The sequence below is a fragment of the Staurois parvus genome, unplaced genomic scaffold (genome assembly GCF_062004578.1).
Source record: "Staurois parvus isolate SC_StPar_1 unplaced genomic scaffold, SC_StPar_1.0 ptg000392l, whole genome shotgun sequence".
Lineage (NCBI taxonomy): Eukaryota > Metazoa > Chordata > Amphibia > Anura > Ranidae > Staurois > Staurois parvus.
Window position 1 is genome coordinate 2828363 of NW_028318188.1, and position 19857 is coordinate 2848219.

At 42.1% G+C, this 19857-nt stretch overlaps 1 protein-coding gene across 6 annotated transcripts in view; it reads left to right on the plus strand.

Moving 5' to 3' along the window:
- ULK1 (unc-51 like autophagy activating kinase 1) overlaps nucleotides 1-19857 on the plus strand; it is a 130850-nt gene that overhangs the window by 33881 nt on the left and 77112 nt on the right. For all 6 annotated transcript variants that reach the window (XM_089686140.1, XM_089686141.1, XM_089686144.1 and 3 more), the window contains exons 4-5: nucleotides 11332-11364; nucleotides 12918-12954. In XM_089686140.1, coding sequence (XP_089542266.1) covers nucleotides 11332-11364; nucleotides 12918-12954 — 70 coding nt within the window. The remainder of the gene's footprint in view (nucleotides 1-11331; nucleotides 11365-12917; nucleotides 12955-19857) is intronic.

A 19857-nucleotide genomic window follows, 5' to 3' on the forward strand; every position in this document is an offset into this window, starting at 1 on the left:
GCAATGCTAATGACACCCCCAATGCAGGTCAAAAATGCAGCGCATTTGCCTGCACCAGATTGCATGGTACACAAGTACCATGCTATCCGGTTGCAGTGTGCATGCTCTAGTTTTGGTGCAATGCAGCTTCACAGCCCATTCAAATGAATGGGCTAAAAAAAAATCCACCACACTCAAATCGCATTCCTGTGCAATTTCTGGTGTGAACCAACCCTTCTGCTGAGTACAATGGGTGCTGCAGTGAAGCACATTTTGTGTGTGTGTATTCACTGTGGGCTGTTGTTTTACAAATAATGGCTTTCTAATGCCTGTAATGCTTAAGGCAATTTTCAGATTTCTTAACATTTTGCCCAACCTTTTGTGTACTAGTACAGCTTGGACCAAGAAGAAATGGGTACATCCCGAACGCTTGTCATGAAAATTTAACTGTTCGGCTACGTTCACACTAGCTTTGTCAGCAGGCTTTTGGGAAGCGTTTTTAACACATCTCAAATGCCTATGAAAATTCTGCACATGGCAGCACACAGTGATGTTCACACTGAAGCATTAGCATCGCAGCAAAACTGACGCCTCATGTCAAGTCAGGAGGAGTTGAAGCCTCCCATTCCAGTCTATGGTGCCGCTCCTCAAACGCCTGGTAGGTTGCTATGCGGTTGCAAGGCGTTTACAGAGCTTTAATACCATTTAAATTCATTATAGGCATTTGTGGTGCAGTTTTAACGCCTTGGCAAACACCTCAAAACCACACATGGTGCATTTGAGGAGCGTTAAAAATGCTTCCCTAACGCCTGTCAAACACTATAGGGGTGTTTGGCCAGAGTTAGAAATAAAGTCACGTGTGAACGAGCTCTTACATTTGCAGCTGTCATTGCCACCTCACTGAATCTACAGTGGAGACATTTGACGGGTGGCTCTGAGATGATATGTCATTTGTTCACCACGTGTTTTAAATTCCTGAAGGCTGCAGCACCACAACCATGTGCATTGTATGTAGTTGCTGCACAGCCACATTCACCTGAATAGACTACATTTGGCACTGGTACTGCCTGTTGATAGCAACCTATAGTATAATTTTTGCTGCAACATAACCACGACTGTGAGAGCTAACATTGCTGTTGACCATGTTAAGTTGTTGGTGGGTGGCACAATTGTGGCTCAATGGCCTATTATTACTACTCCCTGGCCACCCTTGCAAACAACATCTTAGCGCCATTAAAGTGGAATTGCGCTCAACTATTTTTTTTTTTTTTTTTAAGCGGCCCCCAGGAGGTTTATGCCATTATGTGCTAGTATGCAGTGCATATTCGCACATTATAGCAGTCTTACCCAACAAACGATCCCTCAAGAGCAGCAGTCTCTACACTCCAGCTAGTCCCGGATGCTTCCATCTTCACCCGGTGTTCCATCTAGGTTTGCTCTGTTCAGCCACTTGAATGGCTGGGTTGCGATGACTCCTGCGTAAGCAAACACGCAATAGCGGTGCTCTGAGCCCCACATGCTTAGCTCAATGTACATCTCCTAGATTGTAAGCTCCAAGGAGCAGGGCCCTCAAACCCCTTGTGTATTGTGATTGTACTGTCTCTTGTATTGTCTCCCATTGTAATGTACAGCGCTGAGCAAACTATTGGCACTATATAAATACTGTATTATAATAATAATTACCACTGACAGGCAATGAGAAGCATTTATGTTATGAAAATCCTTCCTGTCAGTAGGTTTTAAAATTTTGAGTTTAATTTCTTGAGCAACATGGTTTATAAAATATACATTTTGCCAACATTTTCAGGGACTCCTTCATGTTTCACATGCTAAAGCTTTAACTGTATTGATGCAAGAATGGCTATTGAACTGTATGATAGATGATACCAGATTGTGATCCAGGATCCTGACACAATTATTTCACTGACCAAATGGTCATCCTCTATTCACACATTGTCATTGTCTGATATGGAGTAGCCTGAATAGATGTGTTGTGTCACTCCCGTGGAGCTAATAAAGCCCAGCAGATGTCCTGCTTAGGATATAGGTAATGTGAGGTCACAGGTGGCACTGTCAGGACTATAATCACCTCAGTCTCCTGTCTGTGCTTAGCTCTAATAATTAATTGGCTTCATTCTGCTTACTGAGAGGAGGCTAAATGGTTTGTGGTACATATCCCCTATCTCAGAGGAACAGGATTATCTTTGAACGCTTAATATGGTAACACGTGTCCCCCTACACAACTCAGTAAGTAGTTTGAGCTCACATTTTTTGCAATATCCTTAAAGTGTATCTAAAGCCATTTTTATTTGTGAAAAGAAAAGGTAGTGAAGGGTTAGAACCTCTGCTGGGAAGATTCACCCTTTGTGACTCCTGTCACCGGGACTGAAAGTTGGAGAAAATCCAAATTTTTTAAGTTGTCACTGAAACAGGAATGAATAGATAATCTTCCGGTGGAGACACTTTTTCTGATGAATTGTCTAAGAAGGGATTTTACTCACATTGGAACTTCCTGTTGTATGCATAGTACTGCAAGTAACGGAAGTCTTCAAGGAGTCACAAATGGCAAAAAAAAAAATCATGATAGTGATCGCTTGAAAGCCCAAGTCTGGGCAAACCTAAAGAATGTAATTGTACAGTTTGCATTCATTATTGTTCAGCAGTGGTGTTTTCAAAATCATAATTCTAACCCAGCCTTTCTCAACCAGGGTGCCTTGAGGTTTCTTCAGGGGTGCCTTGAGGTTTCTTCAGGGGTGCCTTGGCAAATGTCTAAAAACTGCCCAAAACCAACAATGCCTCGGGTTTTTATTGTGCACTATTATGACCTTCTAGCCACCGGCGTCCTGACAACCAATGACATCCTCAGTTGCAAAGGAAGATGTCAGCTGCCTGAACACCATCCTAGTTTGACCCTCCCCGTCCCTCTCCATCAGTGTTGGGTTCACATTAGCTCAATGATTGATAAAAACTGAGGGAGAAGAGAAACATTGAAATACTAGTCAGTACCAGCGTGCAAAAGTGTATTTGCTTTGGAGGAATAAATCAACTCTAATGTTGGGTGCCCTACATGTGTGGGTGTTGCTGCGTTATATAAAACTATTAGAATTATTTTTCACATTTTAAAATGGGGTGCCCTTTTTTAAAATTATGGACAGTCTTAATGCACTCTATTTTAGAATTGGGTGCCTCAAGACTGTCCATAATTTTAAAGGGTGCTTGGGCACTGTCCATAATTTTAAATGGTGCCTGGGCACTGTCCATAATTTTAAATGGTGCCTGGGCACTGTCCATAATTTTAAATGGTGCCTGGGCACTGTCCATTATTTTAAAGGGTGCCTCAGCACTGTCCATAATTTTAAAGGGTGCCTTGGTTGAAAAAAGGTTGAGAAACACTGGCCTAACCATCCAATGTTCTAGAGTCTCATACAATTATCTCTGCAAGCATAGTTGACGGGACCTGGGATTTTCCCTCACTCATTATCTCTTTGGAGACCAGTCCCTTCACTGCCCTCATACCTCTGAGACTGATATAAGAGGACCCTACCACTGGAAATGTTGCCGTCACCACCAGTAAGAAGGAGGATGTAAACAGAAGATAAAACTTGCAACCTGAACATCATATAACCAAAGTTGGCCTTTAACCATCCCTTTCAGAATGGAAAGAAAAAAGTTTGTCAGTGGATAAATTCAAGTATATCTAAAGGAAACGGGCAAACCAATATTTGGTCATAATCTGATCACTTCAAAGCCTTTTTATTTTTATATAAGAAAATGTATCAGGAGAGCATGTATGTCCATGCAGTGCAGGAAAATATGTGATCATCTGAAAAATCTGGAAACATCCAACCAATTGTCCTGACAGTATGCAACGAGGCGGCTTGATGAAAATGTCAAATTAAATTATTTATCAACGAGCGTACAGTCACAGGTTGAGCATCAGTTATAAGGCAATTCATGCAAAAATCAAGAGTTTTTTTTTTTGTTTGTTGAAACTTTGTTGTATGTTACCAATGTGAGAATGGGAACCAGGATTTACATCAGTGTGAGAATGGGAACCAGGATTTACGTCAGTTTGAGAATGGGAACCAGGATTTACGTCAGTTTGAGAATGGGAAGCAGGATTTACGTCAGTGTGAGAATTGGAAGCAGGATTTACGTCAGTGTGAGAATGGGAACCAGGATTTACGTCAGTGTGAGAATGGGAAGCAGGATTTACGTCAGTGTGAGAATTGGAAGCAGGATTTACGTCAGTGTGAGAATTGGAAGCAGGATTTACGTCAGTGTGAGAATGGGAACCAGGATTTACGTCAGTGTGAGAATGGGAACCAGGATTTACGTCAGTGTGAGAATGGGAACCAGGATTTACGTCAGTGTGAGAATGGGAACCAGGATTTACGTCAGTGTGAGAATGGGAACCAGGATTTACGTCAGTGTGAGAATGGGAAGCAGGATTTACGTCAGTGTGAGAATGGGAACCAGGATTTACGTCAGTGTGAGAATGGGAACCAGGATTTACGTCAGTGTGAGAATGGGAACCAGGATTTACGTCAGTGTGAGAATGGGAACCAGGATTTACGTCAGTGTGAGAATGGGAACCAGGATTTACGTCAGTGTGAGAATGGGAAGCAGGATTTACGTCAGTGTGAGAATTGGAAGCAGGATTTACGTCAGTGTGAGAATGGGAACCAGGATTTACGTCAGTGTGAGAATGGGAACCAGGATTTACGTCAGTTTGAGAATGGGAACCAGGATTTACGTCAGTTTGAGAATGGGAAGCAGGATTTACGTCAGTGTGAGAATTGGAAGCAGGATTTACGTCAGTGTGAGAATGGGAACCAGGATTTACGTCAGTGTGAGAATGGGAACCAGGATTTACGTCAGTGTGAGAATGGGAACCAGGATTTACATCAGTGTGAGAATGGGAACCAGGATTTACGTCAGTTTGAGAATGGGAAGCAGGATTTACGTCAGTTTGAGAATGGGAAGCAGGATTTACGTCAGTGTGAGAATTGGAAGCAGGATTTACGTCAGTTTGAGAATGGGAAGCAGGATTTACGTCAGTGTGAGAATTGGAAGCAGGATTTACGTCAGTGTGAGAATTGGAAGCAGGATTTACGTCAGTGTGAGAATGGGAAGCAGGATTTACGTCAGTGTGAGAATGGGAACCAGGATTTACATCAGTGTGAGAATGGGAACCAGGATTTACGTCAGTTTGAGAATGGGAACCAGGATTTACGTCAGTTTGAGAATGGGAACCAGGATTTACGTCAGTTTGAGAATGGGAACCGGGATTTACGTCAGTGTGAGAATGGGAACCGGGATTTACGTCAGTTTGAGAATGGGAACCGGGATTTATGTCAGTTTGAGAATGGGAACCGGGATTTACGTCAGTGTGAGAATGGGAACCGGGATTTACGTCAGTGCGAGAATGGGAGCCGGGATTTACGTCAGTGTGAGAATGGGAAGCGGGATTTACATCAGTGTCAGAATGGGAACCGGGATTTACTTCAGTATAAGCCATGAGTTTTTGTAGTTTATTTGAACCAGTTTGTCTATGATGTACAATCCTGGGAATTATGTCTCTAAAGTTTGATTACTTTAGAGCGCTGCATTTTTCATAGATAAAACGGGAAGAGTGGGAGGTCTTCCAGAGGGTTGAGATCTATACATGGAGGATAAGGGTTTGACCAAGATGGTGTTAAAAAAGAAAAGTAAAAACAAAGATGGGGGGGGGGTAAGGAATCCAAGAGGATTAGCAAGGGCTTAATGGGACAATTGTGGTGATGGGGATGAGGGAACCACTGAAGGGTAAAATCCGATATGTCCCCGGGGAGTGGGGGGATTGGAGTGGGTAAGGTGCCGATAGGTGGGTATCACATCTGCACAGCCAATAGGTGCTCACCTTCTTCTGAAAAGACAACCTGGGACTTATAGAACCATGTTCTGTTCACCTGTAGCTTTTTAACTTTAGTGGACTGTGGTAACATGTACTTGATCATAGCACACTGCAATGCATTATGTATGTTTGTTACCATTCATTTTAAAATATCTCCTCTACACCTCATGCTACAGTACACTGCATTGAATAGAAAATTAAGAAAATGATTTTTTTTTTCTGCGTTTGGGGCTTATTCAGAAAGATTGAGCTGTGGTAATGCTATGTGCCAGAATATACAATAAAATACGACTGGACTGCACCACAATATAGTGTGGAGGGGCTTTCAGAGAGCAATGGTGATCTGTAATGTTCTATACCAGCCAATCAGATTTTGACTTACTGAAGTCCAAACAGTAAAAGATGAATTCTGATTTGTTGCCCCTTATTACACGTTTCCCTCTTTGCCTTTATTAAGTAAACTTGCATGCAGAATAGTCTTGTCTGATGCACAAGCCCTTTCATCACAATGTTTGTAACTGTGATAGAACACGAAAATCAGACAAAATAAGCAGCTCTAGAGTTTTGTCGTTTCGTTTTCAGCCAAAATGCCCTTGGCAGGTACTTGTGTCCGTCTGTTTTTAGCACATTGACAGGGAAATGAGATGGAGAAATATGACAGACCACACTTGTCCTAATAACGCCCTTCTCTTTTGTTCCTATTTAAATGGCAGAAAAGCTGGCCTGCATGTTCCTTACATAAGCAGATGGCCTGCAGTGGCCCTCTTATCTGCACAAGGCAGCTGGCTGCAGATCAGCTGGAGAGTAGGAGGAGTCCCCATCTCCCCTGTTACCAGGCAGAATAGCAGAGGGAGCCTGGATGAATGTGCCCTGTGCCTGTTGTCACCGCTGACCTCTTGTTAATAAGCACAATGGGAATACAGTCACTATCTACCCAGCTTATCTCTTCTTTGATACATTTGATAATTTAATATATATTTTGTTACAGTTTTCTGTTGTCATGGCTGCAATTTACATACTAAACTGATTAAGGATACAGTATATTATCTTTAAAGCAGAACTCTGGTTTAATTTAAAAAATCACAGAATGGATTTTCAGTGAAAATAGCTGATAAAATCACAATATGTATCCAGTTACCAGCTTACCTGTTCCTGTGTAATGGGAGAACAGGTAATATGCCTTCCAGTAGCTGACATTCCGTACTTTGTATCTGTGTCCTGTCCCTCCCTTACATTATGCTGTTGACAACTTGGCTCATATGGTAACAAAGCAGCGAAGACTCCCGATTGCATCATAGGTGCATTTTTGGTTCAGGGGACGTAGCTGAAGTTCAACCTTGTGCACATGTGTATTTGCACATGAATATTATGCTTTAACTATTATTATGCTAGAAAAGGGCTGTAAATAATTGAAAATGATATTGCACTGAAGCTGAGATGCCTTTTCATGTAGAGTTTAGTAGGGCTTGATTTCTGTTCGCTGTAAAAGCACCAAGTGCAGTAGGGCTGCGTTTGGCGAGTATTCCAGCGCAGTCCCACTACAAAACAAGGCAGTCTTCAGTGTGCCCAGTTCACACCACTGCATTGTGGTGTGTGGGCAGTGTGTACCGCATGCAGTACTTTTTTCCAGTACACTGTGGGTTACTACACGTCAGCAGATGGAACTCTTTGAAATTTTACTGTATTATTTAAAAAAAAATTATTAAAAAAAAAAAGAAAAATTGAACAGTGCGATATGGCAGTATCCGTGCATCAACACTGTGCTTGTTCAGCTGGACAGCACTGTATACCAGCCACTGTGTTGCAGTGCAGTGGCTGGTGTGAACAAATTTTAAAAAAAGCTCTCAATTATCTCAATAGCAATAGGCATTGTGGAGAAATTACTTTTCAGTTCATAACAGAGGCTCTGAAGTCAACTTCTTTTACCTTTTTGACTTCTATGAGAGGAGAAATTTGGCAGCCTGCCAGCCATCTAAAGCTTGACCTCACAGTCCTTGTTGTGGTGATCTTTGTGGATCTTTGAAAATTAAATACTTCACACTTCTTGCTGCTAAAGAGGTCAGGGATGACTTTTTTTTTTTTAAATCTGTTTAACTGCTAGTAAAGCGTATGTAAATACTTTAATATCCTTAATCTGGGCACAGGCATACTTTAAATAATATAAATATGTGTATATTACTTAAATTCCTAGTATTTTTCTCCATAATGACGTACATAAAATAGATGTGATGTAAAATAAAGAATAAGGGGGCACTGACAATATTTATTCTTTTGGACTGTACATGTAGAGTTTGTAGAGCAGGAAATCTAATGAGAAGTAACTGGCTGGAAAAATACGATTGTTAAACAAGGGCTCTATTCTGTATGATGGAGTACACCCAACAAAAGAATTTAGGCGGTGTTGTCTTTGTATCTGTTGATATTCCTGTCTGCACTCTAATAGGATTTGTTTCTTAACAGTTCTGCCCAAGTTTTCTCAGTTGTCAAATCTTGTTACAAACTATTGATGGTCACATACCTGCTGCATTACACCGCCGCGGGAATGTGAATGTTGCTCCTAACAACCACTGAGACAATTTTACTGTTGCTATTCTACAGAAGCTCTCATACATAGGTTTACTTGGCCTTGACAGTGGGCTATTAACAACAGTGGGCCATTAGACAACCAAATGTTTGGACTCGCCATAGTGGAGTTCAGTAAAGCTCTTACGAGCTTTTTCTGTTGGTGGTTTCCTTTAGGACTATCTGCTCCTTATTGAGGCAAGCATTTTGTGTCAGTTTCAGTAACATTACCAACATGGGAGACAAATTCAGGTAGTTTTACCACCATGGTATGGACAGATTCTTAATGAATGTCCTCCAGTTTGCAGATTAAGAAACTGGCGGTAATTAGGACTAGCTCTGAGCTTGTGTGTGGAGGTACGCCAGTACTTAAGAGTGGGGCATGTGTGAGCTGGGAAGCTGTCATGTATGTGATGGCTTCCTGGACAGGGCTCTATTCCCAGCCCCATTAAGTTGTTAGGCAGAATATTCCATGACCCAATGCAATGGCAACGAAAGGGGTGTTAAAATGCCGCAGTCATGATGCTTCGTTACACAGCCACAGCAAAAACAATTCATCATAGTGCAATCAGCTGGAAGGCAACCCATGCAAACAAATAGGGGAGCAACGCAAACACCCTGCAGGCGAGTGCAATGCGCGTGGTTGCAGTGCATTTATTCAGCAAAATAGGGGTTAAAACAGGTGGTGAAGGAGGCCTCACATCTTGTGATTAGCTTTTCAGAGGAGCGGCAGGTTAGGAGCATGTCTAAATGTAGCCTACATGGAAACAAAAGAGCTGGGGATAGTGGTGATGCCATTACCCACTCATCCACCTTACTAACCGTTCTGTATCTGCCATCCCTCTCTGCCAATCCCTCCACTGGCTTCCCATTGCCCAACGGATAAAATTCAAAATGCTAACAATAACGTATAAAGCTATTTATAACTCTGCCCAAAATTACGTCACCGATCTGATCTCTAAATATCACCCAAACCGTACTCTCCGCTCCTCGAAAGACCTCCTACTCTCTAGCTCCCTTGTTTCCTCCTCCCATGCTCGTCTCCAGGACTTTTCCAGAGCTTCCCCCATCCTCTGGAACTCTCTACCCCAATTTATCAGACCATCGCCTACTCTGCTCTCTTTTAGGCGATCTCTGAAAACCTATCTCTTCAGGGAAGCCTATCCTACCCTCAGCTAATAATGGAATCTTCTACTCCTCCTACCAGTCCATCCCCCACAGTTACTACCTTTTGTACCACTAGCCCCTCCCTCCTAGATTGTAAGTTCCAAGGAGCAGGGCCCTCAAATCCCTCTTGTATTGAACTGTATTGTTGCTGTATTGTCTCCCGTTATATTGTAAAGCGCTGAGCAAACTGTTGGCGCTATATAAATCCTGTATTATAATAATAATAATGACCCAAATGTGGCAATGGTCCTAATGGGTCGCTGGGTGGGCAAAGTCTGTTGGGGAACTGAGAGACTAGTTCCCCATCCGGGCCACCACACTTTTGATTGACAGTGCATTAGGCCCCACCCCATTAAAGAAAAAATTCCTGAGTTGACGTGGACGCTCCAACCCCAGTTCTGGGCATCAACAGATTCATGTACCAGTTTCTGATAGGTACATGAATCGTTACGCAAGCTCCAACAAATTTGGTGCTGCCTGTCTACAGTTCTGAGGTGTCTCTATAACACCTCGATGAATTCCCCCACTGTTCAGTAATAAGCAAACATTTTGTCAGAATTCACTGTTATTTCACTGCTTCAGTGTCATAAAGTACAGTAAATACAGATATTCCGATAATCCTGCAGCCACATCACATGCTTTAAATTGCAGCGTGTGTAACTACATTTAGCAAACTGTACTGTATGTTGTTGATGAATGTCTGGAGACTAAAAACATTTAGGCCTCATGCACACTGCTGCTCATGAACGCGAATTCAAGAGCTTTTGCCGTTTTTTTGTTTTTCTTTTGCCAAAGCCCCTGAACTCAATTCAATAAAAGCCTAAGTGTCTATGCACATGGAAGAAGAATTGCATTCAGAAAAGGAATGTTTTGGCCAAAAATCGCTAACTGCAGTCGTACTCTGGCCAATGAAATGAATAAACGTCTAAGTACTAAACGCGGTACCACGTGTACACAGGTTTTTCCACGTTCAGCGTTTTTCTGCTGCCAGCAGAAAAACTTTCCAGTTTGCATGAGGCCTTAAAGTATAACTAAAAGCTATTGTTTTTTCAGTTTTGGATAGCGTGGAGAGGGATTAGAACGCTTGTCAGATTTTTATTTCTATCTGTGCCCCCGGTTGAGATTCACCCTCTCTCTTTGTCCTCTTTACCATTATCATTGAATGTGAAAGTAAAAGAAAATCCCAAATTTAGAGTTGTCCTTAGAAAAGTAATAGAGGGGAAATCTTCTAATGGGGGCACTAGTTCTGGCGATCTAGGTGTCCCTAAGAAATTCACTAATTTTGCAGGAACTTCCATTCCCTGTTTGCTATGGGACAGGAAGTGAAGGGAAATCTCCACAATGGAACATGATAGAGAAAAAAAATCTGACAGGTTATTACCCTCCCATGCTGTTTCCAAAATAAAAAGAAATAGTTTTGCCTATACTTCTGCTTTAAACGTTGTGCAGTTTGTCCTGTATTTAACTTGGTTATATGATCATATGGTACGTTACTGACAGGTGTAAATTTGCACTCCTTGTTTTGCATCTGATTTGCACTGAGGCTCTTAATAATGCAAGTCTTTGTGTGATCTTCTAAATGTAAGAAGAAACGTTCTTTGTATGGTTGAACCAATGTTGTATACAAGGAGCAGGTGCAGTCTGCCCTTATCCGTTGATTGACACTGCCAGTATTTACTGCCATTCATTGCTCTTTATTTATCTGTCTCTTTGTTTTTTCTTTCCAGGAATTGGCCAGTTCAGTTTATCTGGTCATGGAGGTGAGTTTTTTTTTTTCTTCATAAACAACTCTTTCATAAAAATACATAGGGTTTAAAAAAACATAGGATTACAAACAATGTTTATTTGTGCAGCATATACAGTAGTTAGTGTTGAGGACTGGCACGCAGAGCTGTGGACAGATTGCTGAGTGCTTCGATTCCTGCAGTAGTAGAGGAATGGCTTGGCACAGGTCTGCTCGCTGTTCCCTTTTCATACATATTGGTAGCTGTTTTAGTATAGTACTATCTATTACTTGCTTGACCCACCACCTGCACTGCCGATCTTCACTCCAAAAAATCTCCTTCATCTGAAAATTCTGGGATCATTTTAATGCATAGCTCCCCTCTGATCTCTGTAACTCCTTTCATTAGCTGCTACAATACACAGTATAATGATAGTATGAACCTGTGCTAAGGCTAGGTTCACATATGTGCAGGTGGTACGACTGCGGATCCACATGAAAATCCACCACCCGCACAGAGGAATGCAGACCCATGGGCGGGTGCCATTATTTCTAATGGCACGCCGCCCGCACTGGAAAATGTAACCGTACTGGGAACCGAGGTTCCCGTGCGGGCTGCATTTTCAGAAGAAGTGCAGGGGCTTCTTCCCTGCATGTCACAGGGTACGGGAGTACATTCAAATGAATGGGCTCTCATGCACGTGCAAAACGCGGGCCGTATGGCCGCATAGATGTGAACCAGGGGTAAATGCGGCACATATAGTGAAATAGCAGCTATCCCAAAATGCAGGCAGCATATAATGTAATTAGAAGACCAGTATGTAGCGCTAGTTCACCCCACATGTACACAAATTATAATAAAACAATATAGTCAAAATAAAGTCCTCCAAAGTAAGTCCTCTATTCACCTCATTTGTGTGGACAGAAGAACCTGATGGGTGTGTGTGTATCAGCCTTCTATGTATGGGCAACTTTAGCACTCAGAAGTTTCTTCCTGAAGTCCTCAGGCATACCGAGACACTTGGAGGACTGTCAAACTCATGGGTTTCCCAACCTCACTGATTCTGCCAGCTGATCTCCACATCACTACTTCCTCCAAGAGGGAGTCCTACTTTTTGTTTCTGTTTTGTCAGCTAGTGCTGGCTGGGCATCTTAGGGTTGGTGGGTCAAGCTTCATTCATTAACTTTTTAAACTACAAAGTGGGAAATCTGTTTTAGTGATAAAGAAAATGGTGTAGCGCTGTGTGTTCTGTGATATACTTAAAATAAATGGTGAAAATCAATTAAAAAGATGTGAATAAAAACAACTTAATTCAAATATATATGAAGTATGGCGTGTACAATGATTCAAACAGAAAAAATGTGAATGCATGAATTTGACATGGAGACACTTAAAGTGAAATCAACAATGACCAAATCCTACACCGTGACAATAGCAATATTAAGTTATATATCACAAAGTTGTAAGGATTAATGAAAAGTGCTAGATTTCAAATCTTCAAGTACAATTTAAAAATCATCCCATAGCAAGATGTATATGTTTCCATAAACATTTATAGGCCTTTTAACATCTTCTGTTCTATGTTTTAGTATTGCAATGGCGGAGACCTGGCTGATTACCTCCATAGTAAGTACTAACTTTTTTTTATATGACAGTTTATAATAACACTTCCAAAAACCACCTCAGAGAGAGACATAAAGCATTGTGAAGAAATAAAATAAATGAATTGAAGGAGCGAACCATTTATTTATTACAGACTTGTTCCAGCATGTTGTGTAGAAGTAATAAAAGATCACAAAGTGAATAACATGCCTACCACAGGCTTAGATCCGGTAATGATATACTTTGGCATTTGGCGGGTGGGATAGTTGACATTTTTTTTCCTACACAAAAAAGAGGTTTTATTACAGTTATGTCTGTCTGTATGTGTGGGCAGATTTTTATTACGTGACTGTGAAAGCTGCCTTGTTTGTTTCATACTTGGCTTGTGTATTATGTTGGAATAAAATAGGACATGTCATAGTAATTCATAATGGAAATCAGTGTCTAGCCTGACAAAACGGTTCAAAGACAAATGACATGTTTTGCTCATGCCTGTAGTACCCCAGATAACAAACTACATGAGAGCCTATAATCACTGTCAGAGAGCTGGATTAATGGGGCAGGTTGGGGTCAGTAGTGGAAATACAGTTAATTCAGATGTCAAATGTTGGAGTACTGTATATTTTATTTATTTCAGGTACTTATATAGCGCCGTCAATTTAATCCTCACATATCTTAAATTATTGCATGCAAAATAGAGATAAACAGAATAGACAATTTAAATTGTGCAGATGTTTTAGGGCCAGTTCACACTACATGCGTTTCAGTTGCTTTTTTTCTGCATCCAAAATGCACAGAAAGTAGGGTATATGGTTGTCAGTGTCATAGTTCACATCAGTGCTTGCAGTTCCAGTGCATTCCGGTTGCAGAAAGAAAAAGTAGAACATGCTGCATTTTTTCTGCACACAATTGTATTGGGACGTGGTAAAACGCATCAAAAACACACCAGAACACATCAAAAACACATTGGAACGCACATGTCCCTATATAACTTGAAGAAAAAGCGAGAGAAAAAATTAACTGGAATGCATAAAAAACACACTGGAACGTGTAAAAAATGCATAAACGCACTGGAATGCATCCAAAATGCAAACGTGGAAACGCATACGGCACGCATCTGGACTGCGTTTCTATAATGTGAACCGGCCCTTAGGGCTAGTTCACACTAGATGGAGTTCAGTGTGCTTTTTTTTTTCTGCATCAAAAATGCATGCACCGTGTTTTCCATGTATTCCATTGGCCCTGGTTCCTGCCAGTGCAGTCAGTTTCCGGTGCAGAAAAAAAAGTAGAACATGCTGCAGAACTGTACTGGAACATAGCAAAATGCACCTGAACTGCGTGTAGTGTGAACTGTAAGCAAAAACGTATACAGAGTGCATTTTTGTAGTGTAAACTGGCCCTTACACTACATGCGTTTCAATTGCTTTTTTTTCTGCATCTAAAATGCACAGAAAGTAGGTTATATGGTTGTCAATGTCATAGTTCACACCAATGCTTGTAGTTTCGGTGTGTTCCAGTTGCAGAAAAAAAAGTAGAACAGGCTGCATTTTTTCTGAACAGAACCGTACTGGAACATGGTAAAACGCATCAAAAATGCACTAAACGCACTGGATCATGTCCCTATTTAAATGGAAAAAGAGAGGGGAAAAATTAAACTGGAATGCATACAAAACGCACTGGATTGCATCAAAAACGCACCAGAACATGTCAAAAAACGCTCTTGCAGAAACTCATTCAGAACATATCTGGACTACATTTCTATCGTGTGAACTTGCCCTTTCAGATTGTTCACAGGATGTGCGGTGACTGTGATGTTTCTGCACTGGATAAACACCAGTCACTGCAAGGGCACATAGAAAGCAATTGATTTTTACGTGTCCTGTTCCCACAACAACACTGCTACGATTTGTGGTGCAGAAAAATGCACACATGCCTCCTCTTTCCACAGCACAGTGGATGGGACCGTGCTGCTCTGTGAAAATGTGAATGAGTTGTCACTATGACTATTAAAAAAAAGTAGAAACCCTAAAATGCACTGAAACGTGCATCGCACTTCCCCCTGCCGGACTTCACACTAGTAAGTGCTTTACCATGCAGGCTAGTGTGAGTGAACCCTGTTATTGTGTATGCTAGATTGTAAGTTGCTGAAATGTTTTAGGAGTCTTGGCAATTGGCTCATTTAAAAAGGCTTATTGTGAGGATCCAGAGTCCTTTAAATGGTAAAACACTAGAACAGAGATATAAAATATTGCAGCTTACTGGTCCTCAACTGTGGTGGCTACATTAGTTTTTTTTCAGCAAGTACAGAAAATAGCTGTTAATCTTGCTATAGAAATGCAGTGTTCTTCCCAATTCCTGTGGGTTGACATTAGACAGTCATCCTTCTGTAATTGACTAATCTCCTCAACCCCCATGTAATGGAGATGGACAAAGGCAGACATGTTTGAAGCGGCTCCCCTTCATCCCAGAGAGGAGAGTTTACGGAGAGAAAGTGTGTCATTCTCAGGATTAAAGGAAAAAAGCCTTAAAAAAACTTAATGCAGGTATCAACTGTAATGCCTACTAAGCAGTAATATTTTTGCTTTTGGGTTTAAAGTTCACATTTTGTTTTGCAGGTAAAAAAATGTGCATTTATTATTTTTGTCCAAATGAGCCTGGAAAGCATTGCACAGCGATTAGTAGATCGTGGTCCCATGCAGGACTCCTGCAGACCTGTCAGAATATGTGCTTGGCGTACTGGATGTATGAGCAAGCGGATATACTGACAGGAAGCTTCAGTGTACTACCGTGGCGTTCCACAGCACCGTGGTAGTTCATTCTACAAGCACACAGCCACTAAGTCTGTTGTGACCTGTAGGCACTCATTCACAGAACACTGTGAATGAGTGACGCGGCTGTGTGGGCAGAGTCCTGCATGGCTGCACTGTTTTCAAATCTGACAGTACGGGGAAACATTTCCCTGTACTATCTGTTGGGGGGCGCAGCTTTGACTATGGGAACATGTTACATGTTCCACCCTAAAAACAGGTGGAACATGTAACATATTCCAAAGGCAAACTTATCCTTTGAATGCGCTTTTTTGGGCAAATTACAGAGTCCTTTGACAGAGTGATCTGCCTTGATGGTTGCCGGTTTTGTGACACTATGCAGTCCCTGCATTAGAGTAAAAAACATTTTGCCACTTGCTGTGCCCCCCCCCCCCCCCCCCCAATACGTAACCTAAGTCCTACATCCATCCAGCAATGTGTACGGCTGCAGGTCTTCTCTCTCCGCTCTCCCTGCTCTCACTACACTGATGACAGCAGAAGGCATAGGCTCCTGTTTCTGTCAGTCAAATCCTGTGAGTAGAGGACGGGGAGAAGGGCCAAACTGTGCTTTGTGTGTTTGTGGATGCACACAGTCCTGCTCAGGAGGGAGCTCATATATCTGCACGCATAACAAGGGGCTTGCTATGAGGGCAGACACCGAAGAGGAGGAGTCACCAAGATTGCCACTGGGGGACACCAGAACAGGTTGTTGAGGGCCCTTAAAGTATAACGAAAGGCAAAACCTTTTGTGTTTTTTTCAGGTTTTGGACAGAATGGAGAGGGGTTAGAACACCTGTCATGTTTTTATTGCTGTCAGCACCCCTCACCCTCTCTATTTGTCCTGTTTACCCTCGACATCGTAGGTGATAGAAAAATCCAAATTTGTTTGGTTGTCCCCAAAAAATTAAGAGGGAGCAAATATTCCAATGGGAGCATTTCTTTCTGGTGACCCTCACGACAACCAGGAATTCCCTTGTTTTGGTAGGTAGCTATTATGGCTATAGGACAAGAAGAGGAGGAAAATCTGCCCAATGGACTGGCTAAAATACCTGACGGGTTCATAACCCTCTCTTAAGCTGAGTACCCATGGGCCAAAAATTCACTGAAAACTGTCAGTTCTGTAGGAATTGGTCAACTTTCAGCCCGTGTGTACAGCTCTATGTCCAACAGAAGCTAATCTCACAACTGGCTTATGTCGAATGGGCATGCTGGAAAACCAGTATCCATCCTGCATGCGATCAGTGCTGAGAGCCAATGGCCCTACTTCTTCTTTAAATTGTATTTACCAGTTCCTTTCTAGGATCTCTGGGAATGTTTTGAACTCTGTTGCTCCAGAAATGAGGCTTTGGTGAGTGCTTTCATGACTTGCCATGTCAGACAAGCATCATGTTTATGTTTTAGTTTCCTAATGCAGATCTTGGGATATTACTGTATGTCAGACCTTGGGGTGACCTGGCTAGACCACATGGGCTGACCCTGTGAAAAAGACTAGGGAGATAAGAGGGGGAAAAAAGTCTAAATAAACAGCCCCATTCCTGGGAGAATGGTTTGGTCACAGCTTCCCTCCACAGAAATAAACAAAGGGATATAGTTACTTCCCAGCACTTGTGGCAGAACAGTGTCTTGGGAGCAGATAAACGACTTTATGACTGAATACCCTGAGGAGCGAGGAATACTTGGCTTGTTAATTCCCCAAGGACTTCTACTGAATGTACACATTACCTGGAGTTCGTATGCTGTAGTGTGAAGATATGCCTTTTTCATTCCATTCTAGAAGTAGTGTTCATGAAAAATGTAGTGAGGAAGTGTGCAGGCTGCCATTGCTGACTCCTCCTGAAAATGCTAATTCCCTGGCTGTCTTGCTGACCCCATGGCTTTAGTACGTTCTAAGTTACTGTTCTGACCGAATTCTGCTTTCCTAATCTGCCTTTTTGACCTAGGTCAGTTTATCAAAGTTAATGGCAGCCTTCAAATGTCTACCGATTTCAGGTTTCTTTTATTTGTTGTGAATTTTGGCAGGTTTAAACAGTTCACTAATGTATTTATCTGATATACTTGCATTTAAAATCTATCAGGTTAATCACAAAGTTTCAGAGGTTTTCTTTATAAAACACACAAAGCCCCTTTTTTATTCCTTTTTCTCAGTGTTAGCATTCCAGGGGCCATATCCACCCCTTTAAAGTGGTTGTAAACCTCCCCCACATACTTACCTGAGCCCGATTTTTTTTTTTTTTCAATCTAGCAAGAGCAGCAGCTCTCTCAGCTATCCCCTTCCTCACTGGCTGTTATTGACAGTAGTCGGAGCCATTGGTTTCCGTTGCTGTCAATCACTGCAAGTGAGGAAACAGCAGGGGAGGGGCCGGGCCATGCTATGTGTGTCAATGGACACACAGAGCTGGCTCGGGATTGAGCACACATGAGTGCTCCCATAGCAAGCGGCACTCAGCAGAGGTTAGGAGCCAAGAGCACCAGTAGGGGGCCTGGGAGGAGGATTACCAGAGCTGGTCTGTGTAAAATCATTGCACAGAGCAGGTCAGTATAACATGTTTGTTATTTTAATAAAAATATTTAAAGGTTGACAATGACTTTTTGATGTGTCCAATTCATGTCTTATCAGTGCCCTCTCTGTCTTTGCTGAACAGATCGTTGGAAAATAGTGCAATGTAAGAACCTGATATTCAGCAATGGACATTAATGTCCTAACCATTTGTTATGCTGGCTATAGATGATTTGTTTTCTTTTCTTTTATTAGCCAGCTGGCTGATCAGTGGAATGGATTCCCCCATCCACACATTCAAGGTGGATGAAGTTATTCTGCCTGCTGCGCTTTTGGATTCTGACAGCAGGACTCCTGCTGCCAGAATACACTGATCAGAGCTGCAGCTGATTGGCTGCATGCAGTAATCGAACCTAAATTTCCCAATAGTGCCATCTGAGAGAAATTGATCACTAGGTTGACTCCTCTAAGACAGGAACAGCCATAGATGGATCGAAATTTGTCCAGTCCCTGCTGAACCAAACAAATTTAAAGTGGAGATTTAACAATAATTTTAATAGGCAACACCAGGGCCGTCCTATTATATTGATTGGACCCTGGGCAAATATTTTCTTGCCCCCCGCCCCCATGCAATTTTGCTCTCGACCTGCTCAGAGACATACAATAAATAGCTAGAAATCAATTTATTTAGTAGATCAGGCAGCAATTGCAATTGATTGCCTTAGGTTACAGCGTATCATTACAGTTCACTGACTGGTTGGTAGGTTACAGTAAACATTCCGGCTCACTAATTAGTTGCCAGAGGTTACAACACATGATTTCTGCTTGCTGATTGGTTGATAAAGGTTACTGCACATCATGACTGGTCACTGATTGGTTGCTAGAGGTTACTGCAAATTATTACCGTTCACTGGCTGCTAGAGGTTACCCCACATCATTACTGCTCACCCATTGGTTGCTACACATCCTTACCGCTCACTGATTGGTTGCTATTGGTTACTGTGCATCATTACCACCTATTGATTACTAGAGGTTACAGCACATCATTACAGCTCACTGATTGGTTGCTGAAGGTTATAGCACATCATCTCCTCGCTGCCTGCACACTGGGAAGGTGAGGGTACCCACTAATAAACATTAAATTCCTAGGGATTCCAGGACTCCTGGAATGAGTGGCAGTGCTGGCGGGAGGGTGTGATCAGTGGCAGTGCTGGGGGGGGTTTGATGGGATCAGTGGGAGTGGTGGCGGGATCTGATCAGTGGCAGTCTTGGGGGTATGGGTTCAGTGGCAGTACTTGGGGTGGATGAGATCAATGACAGTGCTGAATGGCAATGAGGGGGTGACATTTCTACATCGGCCACCAATGTAAGAGGGGATTTACACTGGCCACCAGTGTAAGGGCAATTCTGCACTGACGACCAATGTAATAAAAAATTTACTCTGGCAACCAGTGTAATGGGGGATTTTACACCAACAACCAATACATTTCTGCACTGGCCACCAATGTAAGGGGGAATTTAGACTGACCACCTACATAAGTGTGGCTTTTATATGGACTACCAATGTAAAGGAGGATTTGACACTGATCACAAATGCAAGTTAGGATTTTTTACCAACTGCAA